The sequence below is a fragment of the Impatiens glandulifera genome, chromosome 3, assembly GCF_907164915.1.
Source record: "Impatiens glandulifera chromosome 3, dImpGla2.1, whole genome shotgun sequence".
Classification (NCBI taxonomy): Eukaryota; Viridiplantae; Streptophyta; class Magnoliopsida; order Ericales; family Balsaminaceae; genus Impatiens; species Impatiens glandulifera.
Window position 1 is genome coordinate 30,335,140 of NC_061864.1, and position 15,023 is coordinate 30,350,162.

A 15,023-nucleotide genomic window follows, 5' to 3' on the forward strand; every position below is an offset into this window, starting at 1 on the left:
GACCCTTACTTCTCGATATAGAGTTATCGAATGGAAGTCGATAAGCCTTCCCACATCATTCACATACACTACCCTCCTCGATCTTTAGTTCTTCAGGTAGACCTTCGACAAGTTTCTTTCGAGACATAACACTGAGCTTAGTCATATTGACATGCCCAAGCCTTGCATGCCATATAAAGGAGGTGCTTTTGTCGTTAACCTTTTCGATGTATGAATTTGATGCTGAAAGGACAAAGAGATTATTTATCCGAGTTCTAGTGTGAACCACATATACCTTGATTTCTTTCAAGTTCCTTAAGGACTTCACATTGTGTGGACCGAACAACACAAGATTTTCGGTGTCTACAACATTTGCGACCGAGAATGTTAGGATTTGTATCTCCCAAATCCGACTAGTTTGAAACAATCTGTAAAAATGCAAGAAAAAAGAACACAAGAAGATACAGATTTATAGTGGTTCACTCAAATTGAGCTACATCCACTTCAGCCACCACCAGATTTCACTATGAAGAAGAAGAAGGAATACAGAGTTTTTACCTCACACTTTATCTCTCTAGAATTATTTCTCTTACATGTAAACTCTTAATAATCACATATTTATAGGGTAAACATTCAGGTAATAAACCTAAATAATTCTTGGTCAGGCCCGAGCCCAAAACCAAATACAAACCCAATAAACTCTAATTAACACTTGTATAGTTTATTATAAGTGTAGGCTCCATAACTCAACAATCTCCCACTTGGAGACTAACTTCACCATCTCTCGATCGATAGTGGCTTTCCATCTGGTGTCTTAACGAAGAAGACCAACTAAAGTTGCACACAACTTCAGTTTCTCATTTGTCAAAACTTTTGTCAACATATCAGCTAGATTCTCACTCCCGGGAATCTTCTCAAGAGCTAATACTCCATCTTCTAAAGTTGACCGGATGAAATGATAACGAACTTGTATATGCTTCGTCCTGCCATGATAAAGAGGATTCTTTGCCAAATGAATGGCACTTTGACTGTCGCATCGCAACACACTTCCCTCGTAGTCTTGACCCAATCTCGCAAAAAAGGTTGTAACCACATCATCTCCTTAGCAGCCTCTGTTACAGCAACATACTATGCCTCACAACTAGAAAGAACAACAATCTTCTGCAATTTTGAAACCCAACTGATTGCAGTACATCCCAGAGTATAAATGTACCTTGTTGTGCTCTTCCTACTATCAACATCACCATCATTTTCAGCATCAACATATCCTTCCAAATCCATATTAGACTTTCGAAAATACAAAGCGAGACCCGTACTTCTTCTTAAGTATCGTAGTATCCACTTTACTACTTCCCAATATTGTCTACCCGGGTTGCTCATGAATCTGCTAACAACTCTCAATGCATGTGTTATGTCTGGTCTTGTGCAAACCATCGCATACATAATACAACCAATGGCAGAGGCATACGGAACAGTGGCCATGTAATTTTTCTCCTCCTCTGTTGAAGGCGAGTGATCTTTAGATAGTCTGAAGTGACTAGCTAAGGGGGTAGTAACTGGTTTTGCATCATACAAGTTGAACCTGCTAAGAACTTTCTTCACATATTCTTCTTGTGAAAGCTTGAGAACTTCTTCATCCCTGAAAATTCTCATCCCAATAATTTGTTTAGAAACACCCAAATCCTTCATTGCAAACTTTTCAGACAACTATTTCTTGATCTTGTTAATATCATACAAGCTTGCTCCAACAATCAACATGTCATCAACGTAGAGGATCAGAATAATGTACGATTTATCAAATCTCTTGATATAGCAGCAATGATCAACTTCACACCTTAAAAAAATATTACTTTTCATGAAGCTATCGAATTTCTTGTACCATTGTCTTGGAGGCTGTTTCAAACCATACAGACTCTTCTAAAGCTTACACACAAGCTCGTATTTTCCTTTGATTTCAAATCCTTCTGGTTGTCGCATATAAATCTCTTCATTTAAATCACCATGAAGAAAAACAATTTTGACATCCATTTATTGAAAATGAAAATCTTCTTTCACAACCAAACTCAAAATAGTTCTGATTGTCATCAATTTAACTACTAGAGAGAAGATCTCATTGTAGTCAATACCTTCTTTCTGTTAAAATCCTTTCACAACCAATCTTCCCTTGTACCTCATGGTTTTATCATGTTCTTCTTTAATCCTGAATATCCATTTGTTGTGAAGTGTTTTCTTTCCCTTTGGTAGCTCAGTGAGATCCCAAGTCTGATTCAACATCAAAGAGTCCATCTCATCTTTCATAGTAGACTCCCACTTAATCAATTCATCATATTTTATTGCTTCCTCATAACATTCAGGTTCACCTCTATCTGTCAACAAGATATAATTCAGAGATGGAGACCACCTCTCAACTAGTTTTCGATTCCTTGATGATCTTCTCAAATGTATAGCCGGTGTTTGCTAATTACTTTTTGGAGCCACGTTCTCAACGTTTTCATCTTCAACAACACATTGTTCTTCTTCAACAACCGGTATATATTCAGCTGAAAATTCTCTCAAATCGACTGTACTAGTCTCTTCCAACTTGGAATCACCATCTGATGTCTTCCCAACACAATCTTTGTAGAGAACCTGTTCATTGAAGATAACATTTCTGCTACGAATAATCTTCCGATTTTTATTATCCTAGAAACGATAATCAAACTCGATATCACCATAACAAATAAAAAAACATTTATTAGACTTTGGATCAAGCTTGCTCCTATCACATTCATTAATATGAACATATGATAAACAACCAAACACTTTCAAATAAGAAAGGTTTACCTTTTTATTGCTCCAAACTTCTTCATGAATTCTGAATTCAAGAGGAACAGAGGGTCCCCTGTTTATCAAATAGGCAGCAGTATTAATAGCTTCTGCCTAGAAGGTTTTAGGCAGTCCTGCATGCAATCTCATGATTCTAGCATGCTCGTTCAATGTTCGATTCATTCGTTCAGCTACTTTATTCTCTTGAGGCGTTTGGGGAACAGTCTTCACCATATTGATCTCATTCACAGCACAATACTCTTTGAAATCTGAATTGATATATTCACCTCCGTTGTCGGATCTCAAGCACTTAACTTTCTAATTTATTTCATTTTCAACCAAAGTTTTCCATTTCTTGAAAATAACAAATATTTTAGACTTGTGCTTCATAAAATATACTCATACCTTTCTTGTTGAATCATCTATAAACGTCCTGTAGTATTGTGATCCGTCAATAGAAGAAATAGGTGCAGGTCCCCACACATCAGTGTGTACCATCTTTAGCCTTTCTTTCTTGAGCTCCTTCCCAATCTTTAAGAAACTCACCCGTTTCTGTTTTCTAAGAATGCAGTTTTCACATAACTGATGTTCAACAGACTTCAATTCTAGAATCTGTCCATTCTTCAAAAGAATTTTCATCCCTTTTTTGCTCATATGGCCCAACCTGCAATGCCACAGCTCACTGCTCTTCGAGTCATCAACTACAACAGCAACTGTTTCTCTACAAGTTGAAGTCGTGTATAATGTTCCAGTTTTATGACCTCGAGCAACAACTATTGCTCCTTTAGTCACCTTCCATGCACCATTTTCACAACTAAAATTGTGACCTTCTTCATCAAGTTGTGTAATAGAAATCAGATTGCGCATTAAACTTGGAATGTGTCTCACCTTATTAATCTTCCAAACAGAACCATTTGCCATCTTCAATTTGATGTCCCCCATGCCAACAATATCCAGTGGCTCACCATCTGTGAGATAAACTTTCCCACAGTTTTCAGCCACATAATTCTCCATTAATTCTTTGTGGGCAGTGGTGTGGAAAGACGCTCCCGAGTCCAAAACCCATGAATCTATCAGGCTATCAACAGAAAGAATTAACGCATTAGTGACAGTTTCTGTAACAACGTTGGCTGTATCATTTTTATCATCACTGTTTCTTTTCGGTGTTTTGCAGTTCCTCTTCAAATGACCCTGTTTACCACAATTCCAGCACTCAAATGTCCGCCCAGACTTGGACTGACTCCTCTTGCTCCTCGACATAGATCTGCTCTTACCTCGGTTGAAATTTCTATCATTACCTCTACCTCTGTTTTCCACCTTTAGAGCAGAACCTTTGAACGTTTCACCAGAATCAATTTTACGAACCACTTCAGCAAGAATACGATCTCTAACTTCAACAAATTTCAGTTTAGCATTTCCAACTGAATTACTAATTGTTGCCCTCATAGGTTCCCAGTTATTTGGTAAAGATGCTAACAAAATCAGGGCAATAACTTCATCCCCAAAATCAATCTCAACAGATAGCAATTGATTCACAATTGTACTGAATTCATTCAAATGAGTAGTGACAGAAGTATCATCAACCATTATTAAGTAAAAGAGTTTTTTCATTAAGTGTACATTATTGTTAGCAGATGGTTTCTCATACATATCAAAAAGAGTTTTCATCAGACCCATGGTGGTCTTTTCCTTTGCTACATTGTAAGCAACTGTCTTGGTTAGCGTCAATCAGACAACTCTCAAAACCTGTCTATCAAGGAGTTTTCATTCAACTTCATCCATCTTCTCTAGTTTCTCACTCAAAGGAACATGAAGCTTCTTTCTGTAGAGATAATCTTTAATCTGCATTCTCTAGAAGGCATAATCTGTCCCATTAAATCTTCCAATCTCATGTCCTATATTGTTCTCACTTGTCATTGTTTCCAATGCTCAGATCTAGCTTAGCTGCTCTAATACCAGCTGTTAAGATTTGTATCTCCCAAATCTGACCAGCTTGAAACAATCTGTAAAAATGCAAGAAAAAAGAACACAAAAAGACACAGATTTATAGTGGTTCACTCAAATTGAGCTACATCCACTTCAGTCACCACCAGATTTCACTATGAAGAAGAAGAAGGAATACAGAATTTTTGCCTCACATTTTATCTCTCTAGAATTATTTCTTACATGTAAACCTAATAATCACATATTTATAGGGTAAACATTCAGGTAATAAACCTAAATAATTATTGGTCAGGCCCAAGCCCAAAACCAAATATAAACCCAATAAATTCTAATTAACACTTGTAGAGTTTATTATAAATGTAGGCTCCATAACTCAACAGAGAAAATGTTCTTTTGAATTCTTAGAACGTGGTAGACATTCTTCAGAGTAATATATTTTTCTTTGTTGCTATTAATGATAATCGATCCTTCCTTTTTAACTTCTTGAACCGAGTTATCTTCCGTGACAATGTCACCGCTCCCATTATGAACTTGACTCAACGAGAACACATAATCATCTCCAGTAACGTGATATCCGCACCCTAAATCAACGATCCACCTTTGATCGTTCTCATGTTTACCATGAGACGACTATATTTGTTTTTCCTTCAAAGTCATCACATCTACATGAAAAGCTTTGTCACAATCCTCCTCAACACGCTGGTCAGACTTTTCTCCGAGATTTGAACTAGAAAAATTTACATTCAAATTTACTCGACAATATCTCTTAAAGTGTCTAATCTTTCCGCACCTGAAACACTTAAGATGCTTCTTAGGAATATTTGAAGAATCCTGACTTATTTCTTCCTTCTTTAACTTTTCCTTTTTCCAACTCGATTTCTTCACGAACAACGCACTGTTCGACTCTTCCTTTATACTCGTTTCCGCCATTTGTACGGCCAACGACTCTTGAGATGATAAGAGATTTTCAAACTCCTTGAGTGAAGGTTGTTGAGCCCAACCTTGAATCGAGGTGATGAATGGTGTATACTCGGGTCGAAGTCCTCGAACAATATGCCTCTTTGTTCGAGCCTCTGAGATTTTCTTATCTAAGTTCAATAAAGAAATTTATGAGCATATGTTCTTTACTTTAAAAGGAACTCTGAGACAGATCCGATTTGATTTGCGGCTGCCAACTCGTTTTCAAGCATCTAGAGACGAGCCTCATTCTTCTTGTTGAAAAGATGAGCAAACGTTTCCCATATCTCACAAGCATATCCACAACCCATGATGTGCTCAAACAAATTGTGGGAGATTGACCTCTTCAACACAAATTCTACTTTCACGTTGAGTTTCTTCCACTTCTTCGATGCTTCCGCATTTTTGGCGACATACTCAAGAGCTACATCATCGTCGTCTACGACGATGTCCCATAAGTCTTCCCCGACCAGGTACGATTCCATACATGTTTTTCATATTCAGTTGTTTGACTAGTTTAACAACTCCAAACCGAGTCCAGCTACACGACCACCACTTTCCATATCAAATGATTACAATATCTTCTTCACGAATGTAACCAAAGCTCTAATACCATGTAACGAATTCACACTCAGGACTTCAATGATCAAACCGTAAAAATTTTTATTAAAAAGTGAATAATGACTTTAGAGAATGAAACAAATTTGAATGAAATTATGTCTATGAACTTGATAAAATAAGAACACAATTACAAACTTATATAAAATAAAACAAAACTTAGACATTAAACTAAGACACATGAATAGTCTCATAATTCATTAATTAGAGATAAGACTAAGAAAATTCAACAATAACCACTTTTAAAATCACTTTGCTAATTATCATCCAGTTCTAACACACCATGTGATTTAGTTAAAAACTTGAATCAATCATTCATACAAGTTTTTCAAATTTTAAAACATTACCCAAAATACACAACATAACAATACTGTAGAAAATATGCTTCATATTGTTCCAAATCTCCTTAACCTACAATAAGCAAAATTCAAAGTATTCAAAATTAGGTAAATGTAACCAATTAAACAGCATATCAAGATGATTAAATAGTCAACTAAACTTGAAAGAAATGCTTAAATATATCAACCAACCACCACATTTACAATTACATATTTTCAACATGAAATAGAGTTATTTAGAATTGTGATCATGTATATGTTATTGTTATGTCCTCAATTATGATAACAGAGCCAAGATACCAAGGCAGAACTAATGTAATTAATGGCATTCAGATCCACTCAGATTAGGGCACCTTCTTCCCTTTGCTTCATGATCTATGATGTTGTTATTTTATTTTACTTGTGACAACTCGTTTGTCTGGTTTGTTCACTTTTCCGTGAATAAAAAGACAAACAAAAAAAACTATATAAGATTGACCATTTCAAAAAAAACCAAAGTCAACCACCAAAAATAATCATTTTCTCTCACCACATTCATAATTTAGTTATCAACCTTAGGCCAACCCCTCCTCTCAACCTGACCCTTCGTTGACCTTTTTTTTCTCTCCCCATCTCCCTCCATTACAACATCTATCTATCTCTCATGGGGTGTGGGGGATCCAGGTATCAAACTGAAATTGAAGGGATTCCGATCAGACTACACAACCAAAGGAATAATAACATGTACAATGATCAAAACAAGCCATGCATGGAGGAAGAGAGCGTGAAGAGCTACATAACATCCGAGGAATCATCAACACCGAAATTTAAATTCAACGACAGGCTAGACGTCGAAGAAAGAGATGTTGAAGGAAGCCATAATCATCAAGATTACGAAGACGAAGATGATCGGAGAATGATATGTTCTAGCTCCCCTAGTTTCAAAATCTACTTGCCCGAGAATCACGGGCAAGACAAGGATAAAGGAGGAGATGGAGGAAATAATATAAATGGTGGTCAATATGTTAATCATGAACTTCAGGTACTTTTGTATGTTCTTGAGTAGATAAGGAACAAAAACATCTCAATACTTTGTATATTTGCTTGTAGGAAACAATAGAGAAGGAGGAGGCAAAGAAAGGGATTTTAAAGAAGAGAATATCTAAATATATGATAATGTTGTCAAAGAGGTGGAAATGATGATCAGATCATGGCCGCCTAATTGATTGCTTAGCTCTCAAACAATATGAAAAACAGAGAAGAAGAATTGTTGCCATTTGGGCCTTTTCTTCTCTTTTCTGCTATTTTCTTGGCAAAGGGGGAGAGAGCTAGAAATCGAGATATACTAAGAAAGAAAGAAAGAAAGGAAAAGGCATGTCTTGATCTTAACTCTTACATATTGATTAACAGAAGGGTTCTACTACAATTATTTAGATTTAATCAAAATAACCCATTATTCAATACGAATCAAATCATTTAAATCATCAATTAAAATAAACATAAGGACAGCTGACATACCTTTCCGTGGCAAGTAGCAACAATGTAACAAGCTATTATTCAGGCGATCCAGAAGAGAAGGACAGAGAAAGGAACTCATCATCCTCTGAAAAACGGTGCAGATTTTTAGTTTTCATTAAGAAATCAATTGCATCTTCATCAAATTTGAGTAGCATCCCCAGCTTGATAAGCTCAGCCAACTGGGATTTTTGATCTTCATTATGCTCCCATAATAGACCTTCAGAAACTGTTTCAGAATAATATGTTGCAAATTCAATATCGCCTTTGTAACCACCACTTGATCCATCCCTCTTCTGATAAAAGAGTTTGGAATTCTCTCTATCCCATCCAATCATCCTTGTCATTGAAGCACTTACATTCTCTCCATTCGATAAAGGCAAACTGTAGCTCATGGTAACCGGTTCCTCTGTTTGAAATACTGTGGCATTGAGAAGGCTTGTAACAGATTTATGCCTCTCCTTCAAGTCCATTTTCAGAGATGAATTGCCCAAAAAACCTAGAATTAGTTTGAGAAGTCCCTTGCAGATAAAAATTTTGCTTGAGGCAACTTGTTCCAACTTAACCTCGTCCAAAATGCTCGAATCATCTTTTATTACACATTCAGTTATAGTCCGTACACCTATCTTTCTGTAAATTGATAGCATCTTTTCCCAGGGCAAAATTGATGAAGAGCTAGGCTCAGGATACCACACAAACAACGGTTTTGAACAAGTGTGTTGGAAGAGATCCTTCAGTTGAAGGTCATCAGCAATGAACACATCTTCCTTAGGACAAAGTATGATATCACTCAATCCAGAATAAACAGGCAATTTCACCAACTCATCTGTCAAAGTTTTCTCGGTCTTTAAACACCAGTTCTTGTGAACAACCCGCCAGAAAGCAAAGCACTCCACATGAGACAAAGTCTCACGTGAACCTTCCCAAGACTTCCAGAGTCGTAGATAATCATCTAGTGAAGGATGACACTTAACTTTAAAAGCATTTGAGAAGAAATCTTGTAAGTTTTTGTCATAAAATTTCTCCAAAACATTAAATGATGTGCCAAAGAGATCATCACTATCACTAATGACACAATCTTCAGCAGCCACCCACTTTCCATTCTCGCTATCAATTGGAATCCAAATTTTTACACTTCTGTCGTCTCCGCACTCCCAATTACAGTTTTTCAAATAACTGTATACACGAATGATAGTCTCAAGATTTGAATGAAATTCTAAATGTCTGGCCAGAAGAGAAATGTTAGAACTATATCCCAGTGCCCTGAATTCGTCCATGTATGATGTAATCTTGGGCCCGTAAAATTCTTCATCAATAAATGGCCCATCAAGTCGTTTCAAGCAGTTCATCTTCGAGTCAAAGAACAAGAACTCTTTTGGAGACTGGTAGCCAGCAGTCGTCTTTATCCATTTCTTATTCAGTTTCTTCATAAGAGACTCCGAAAGTGGCTCGTTCTGAAGTTGTGAGTTTCTGATGGATTCTAAAAGAGAATACACATTTGCAGGAGTTATATTCCAGGGATTAGAGATTAAAGAAAGGCCCTCAAACACAAAGCGATAACAGTCTTTAAAAGAAGTATTAACTCCAATGTTTTTCAACTCCTTCGTATAATTGTGAATGGCCTTGCCATAATACTCCTCACTATCATCAACAAATGGGAGCCGAGCAATTGCAGATATAGATTCCCATTCAGCCCCGAACAAAATGCATTCTTTTGGCAACCGATAATCACAAAGAGTAGTTCGTAACCATTTCACGTTCTTGATAGAGCTCTTGAGATCTTCTGGGAATCTATAACCCAAATCAGTAAGCCTCCTCCAGCATTCGAGGAACGAGAGGACATTATCTCTGCTGATGCAATTTTTTGATGCCAGATCCTTGAACTTGCAACCAAACTCTTTGCACGCGGTCTCAAAATCTACCTTAACGCCAATCACCTTTAACTCACTCTCATACGAGGAAATAGTCCGACCATAGAAATCAACATCAATTAGTGGGAAGACATTGAAAACCTGCAATAGACTACCCCATTTAGAATGCAGCAAGTAAGATTCAGCTGGAGACATGTAGCCCTTGTTTGTTTTCAAAATCTTCTTGCCTTTCAAAGCATCAATAATTCCGTTATTAAACGTTAAGTTGCGAATGCAATTTAACATCAATAAAGTACAGTCAGCACTCAAACTACCAAAAGATCCTGAAGATTTCAAGCAATCAGCAACAAGTTTGTAATTATTGTTGAACTGAACTATGACACCCAATAACTCAAGTTCAGATTTAAAAGAGAGTATTTCCTGGCCATAGTAATCTTGATCAATAAATGGGATGTCACTTATCTGAGATGCAACTTTCCATTCCTGACTAAATAAAACAGAACCCACCGGAGATCTAACACCTTTAGAAGTTCTAAGCCATCTTCCATCCTTGACACTGTTAATAAAATCAACAGGAGACAACATTTTTTCCCTTAGAAACCTAATGAGCTTCAGTATTGAAAAGGCATTCTCTTTAGTTAAGGAAGAAGAAGCTGCCAAAGTCATAAGATGTTTCCCAGCATATTCGCAGGCTTCTCCATATTCAAACATGACACCAATTTGTTTGAGCTCATCTTTGTATTCAACTATTTCATCACCATAAAATTTCATATCAATTATTGGAATATCAACGAGAAAAGAGTCTTCAAGTTGTAAAAGATATCCCCATGATGAACTTGGCAAGAACGACTGTGAAGGAGACCTATAACCAGAGGATCCACCAAATGATATCTTCATCCAATTTCCATTTTTGATGCAATTCAAGAATTTTTCAGGCATACCAACTCTGTTCCGTCTCAAATAACGAATCCATTTAAATACCAAAAATGCATTTTCATTTGTTAGTGGACCCGACATTGTGGGAATCGTAGTAGCAGGAGGAGATATGAATGGAAGATCAGCGGCTGCAAAATAATTTTTAAGGAACTGCATGATTTCATTAGAAGCAGTCCTTTTACCAGCATATAATCCAGAAGCCAAATAGCTTTCTGATAGCTCAATATATCCTTCTTCCTTCCATGGATTGGCTCCAAGCAAGCCAACCCATTTGCTCCCATGAGCAGGTACTAGAATTCCTTTGCAATTTGCATGTATATTCCCGTAATTATTCACTATAGGCACTTGGGAACACAATTTTCTAATATCTTGATCTGCTAAATATCCTTGTGAATGTGAATGATATAAGAAATGCATGAAGGAAAATGCTAGTTTCTTATCATTGTTGATATTACTAATCAAATGACTTGCATACAAACCAACATCCATCTCACGAACATCACCTTTGCTCATTAACCAATCGAGAATCTCCTTCTTGTTAGAACTCTGAAGAAGTAATTGTTGAGTAAGCATAGGCATAAAAACCATGTTTTCCTGACATCTAATTTCCTTGTTCCAGTCGATCAACCATGAAATTTGATCACATTTAGATGAAAAATAAACATAATAGTTTTTAAGAGCTTGATTTAGGGTGAACAAAGATACATCACCATGTAGACTCACATACTTCAGAATTGGGATGTCGTTCAGGCTACTATTGCGGAACTGAGAATTCCAATGTTTAGCTATAAAATGTAGAATCTCCAAATAAACCTCGTCCGATACCCCCATGATTAAATTAGAGCCTCTTATGAACTTCACATACCACTCAGCTTCAACTTGCTTTAACCCCAAAAAGTCCAATACGTCATTGTGTTTGGGTTTATCAAATGAAGAATTTAGAATATATTTCCCATGTGACGAAATACTTTGTAAACTAACCCCTTGCTTCTCAGCCTTGACCAATATACCGCGAAAATCAGACTTAAGCCTACCCACTTCACTTGGTTTATTGAAACACCTTTGTCTTGTATACGACTCACAAGGAACTATACTTTCTTCAACCAGTTTAGCTTTTATTTTTTCCCTCACGTCATTCAACACAGAATAGCTAGAACTGTTGATGGGCAAAAAGTCGAACATGGAAACCAAAGTGGATACAGGAGTGTCTTCTTCTGAAGTTTTAACCATTGAACAAAATGCATTAACAAAGGCAGTGGGCACACAACCAAGAATTCCTTTGTTCCATTTGTTATCCATTAAAATTGTTTCTCTAGATGAAGCCAATATAAAATCGGCTTGCACAATGAATGGGAAGTTGGAACACATCTCGGTAGGAAGAAATGCATAGACTCCAGGAGAGTTCATTCCTCGATTGAGCCGCTTCCCAATAGGAAAGGATAAAGTGAGCACCCACTCTTCCACTTCCTTCCTTACATCCACTCTATGTTCTGGTTTTACAGGAAACCGTTGCCTCCACATGTGGTAGCCACATTCTCCTTCCTCATCGGAAGATAGATGAAGCAAATAAGAATCTGCATCAATGTTTTTCCTTGAGAGAAAATTTGTTTCACTAGCAATGGATATTGAAGTGATTGTTCGAAGTCCGGGATCATCACAATCTTCCTTCACTGAAAGCTTCCTTATCTTAGAGAGGAACAACAGAAGCTCGGGGTGAATAGTTGATAACTGATTTTTCACAGGTGTGATCTTGTCATCTTTCAGCGGCAACACAATTGTAGTTGTTGGCAAGCGAGTTTTAGAACCATAGATTTTCTGAATGGTGGAAATGGTCGGGTAATCGTCAACCCATTCTGGAACTATATACCGAACATTACAGTCTGAGCAAGGCTCTTCGTTAAATCTTATTTGATAGCCATTGCTGAATATATAAGGTCGTTGTGTGATTAAGAACACACTCTTGAAACCAATTCCTGACATAAAACAATTGTACAAGTCAAACAAAAAGAAAGTAATCAAAAATTGAACTAAAAAAATAGTGAAAGAAGAAGATCACCTTTCTCTCCAATATACCCTTGTTTGCGTTTTCCTTTCTTGGTGGATGATCCAACGCTGCAAATGGATTCAATGTTCTTGGGTAAGAAGCCTTTCTCATTGTTAAAGATGAGTAAAGTGGCGGCAGCCCCAGTGTTTGTAATATCTTGAGCTGTTATCACAAACTCCAACGATGGTGAGATCTCCTCATCATACTCGTTGTCTTCTGCATTCTGTAAGCACAAGTAAAGATATTTGAAGTCAAACCCAAATGAGTTTTGCTTTTACACACGACGGCTAATATAAACAAAAGAAGAAGGAAATGATTTGAAGGTCCTTAAATCCTGGAAGATCCATCAATTTTGAAGTTTTAAGAAGTAGTAGGATGTTAATTTATTTTACTTTTTTTTAAATTAATTTAAATAATTAACATTTTGATTTTATAATTCACATTTTTCCAGATAACCCCTGCATCAAATATACTCTCAAAACTTCTAATAAAAATCCACAAATAAACCCTTACTACAGATTAAAAGGATCAGATCAACTATGTTGATGAGATCAAATCGATGATAAAAGAGAATAAGCTTGACTGATCTAAAGAAACAAGTTGAATAAGCTTATCTATGTAGACAAGAATCTAAGTTAATTAATAATTATGAAGAATCTATCTAAAACCCTAAAAATATATGATCCTCAAATATAGGTCAGATATAAGTGAGACTTATAAAATTATATTGTTATTTATTACTTTGATTATCTTAAGATTAGTCAACAAATATATATATATATATATTTAAAAAAATCATGAAACATCTAATGATCAGCTGCGCCGGATAAAGTATAATTGTTGTAGAATGGGAAGATTAATATCTAAATCAAATCGACTTAACTTAGATCCGTCAATCATTATCCATTTATCCCTAAGTCATGATTAGAATTAAGTATAGAAAGAGAAAATGAAGAAGTTAATTACCTGAATGAGTTCCATTAGGAAATGGACGTCTTTAGCGTAGAGCTCAGTGGAGAGATAAGTAACGGCATTGTTGAGATCATCTCTGAGTGAGTTAGCTTCCCCTCCGATGGAAAATTTGTCTCTTCGAATCTTCTCAATGTGTTCCTTCTGTGTCGCCATTTTCGACTTCCTAATCGAGTTTTCTCAGTGACTGAAAGCTTTAATGAAGGAGAAGCTTGTGTTCATATCATATGCAGAGACTGAATAATATGTATGTATGTATGTATGTAGAGGCGTAGAGCTTTCTTTCCACGGCGAAATGTAACCTGAGTGAATATATTTGATACGAAGTTCAGCTGAGATGTGAGAAAGAAGTCGGACTGATCGGAGAAGAAGATCGCCGGATAACTGATAAAGAGGTGAGAGAGAGAGAGAAAAAGTGAGCAAACTGCCTTTACATTCTCATGTTTGGAATCTGAAATTTCAGAAGGATCCCACGCAATTCGGTTACACTATTTTGTGATTATGTGGAGACCAAAATATAAAGCCTTGTTTGATGTAATGGTTATTGTATTTTTTTTTTTTAATTTTTAAACTAAAACAATTTTATTAGGCTTTGATCTTGTTGATTAAAAACTCGAAAACATTATGGGCTTGTTCTCCTTTGGGTTTTTTTAAAACTCAATCCAAATCAATTTTGTAATCAATCGTTTCTCAACAATCATATCCCTTATTTCATTAACCAAAATATCAAAATATTCTATATTTTAAATTTTTATTTATTATTTTATTTATATATATATATATATATATATATATATATATATATATATATATATATATATATATATATATATATATATATATATATATATATATATATATATATATATATATATATATATATATCAGTACCTTTAAATTTTTTACAAAAAATAATTATCATTCCCTCAAAATCATCACCAATCATTATTTTTTTCTCCTAAATTTTTAAAAATCTCAATCCGAACAAGAACAGAATATTTAATTTATTAAAAAAAAAAAACTTTTTATTTTAAATTATTATTTTTTATTTTATTATTATTATATATT

General features: G+C 35.7%; 1 protein-coding gene across 1 annotated transcript; it reads right to left on the minus strand.

The window, feature by feature from the left end:
• Nucleotides 1–6,574: 6,574 nt before the first annotated feature.
• On the minus strand, nucleotides 6,575–14,307 carry LOC124929109. The gene is made up of 4 exons (XM_047469385.1): nucleotides 13,953–14,307; nucleotides 12,999–13,209; nucleotides 8,139–12,915; nucleotides 6,575–6,714 (listed from the first exon to the last, which is right to left on the minus strand). The coding sequence occupies exons 1-3, from the start codon at nucleotides 14,109–14,111 to the stop codon at nucleotides 8,174–8,176; spliced, it is 5,112 nt and encodes a 1,703-aa protein (XP_047325341.1). The 5' UTR covers nucleotides 14,112–14,307; the 3' UTR covers nucleotides 6,575–6,714; nucleotides 8,139–8,173.
• Nucleotides 14,308–15,023: the final 716 nt, after the last annotated feature.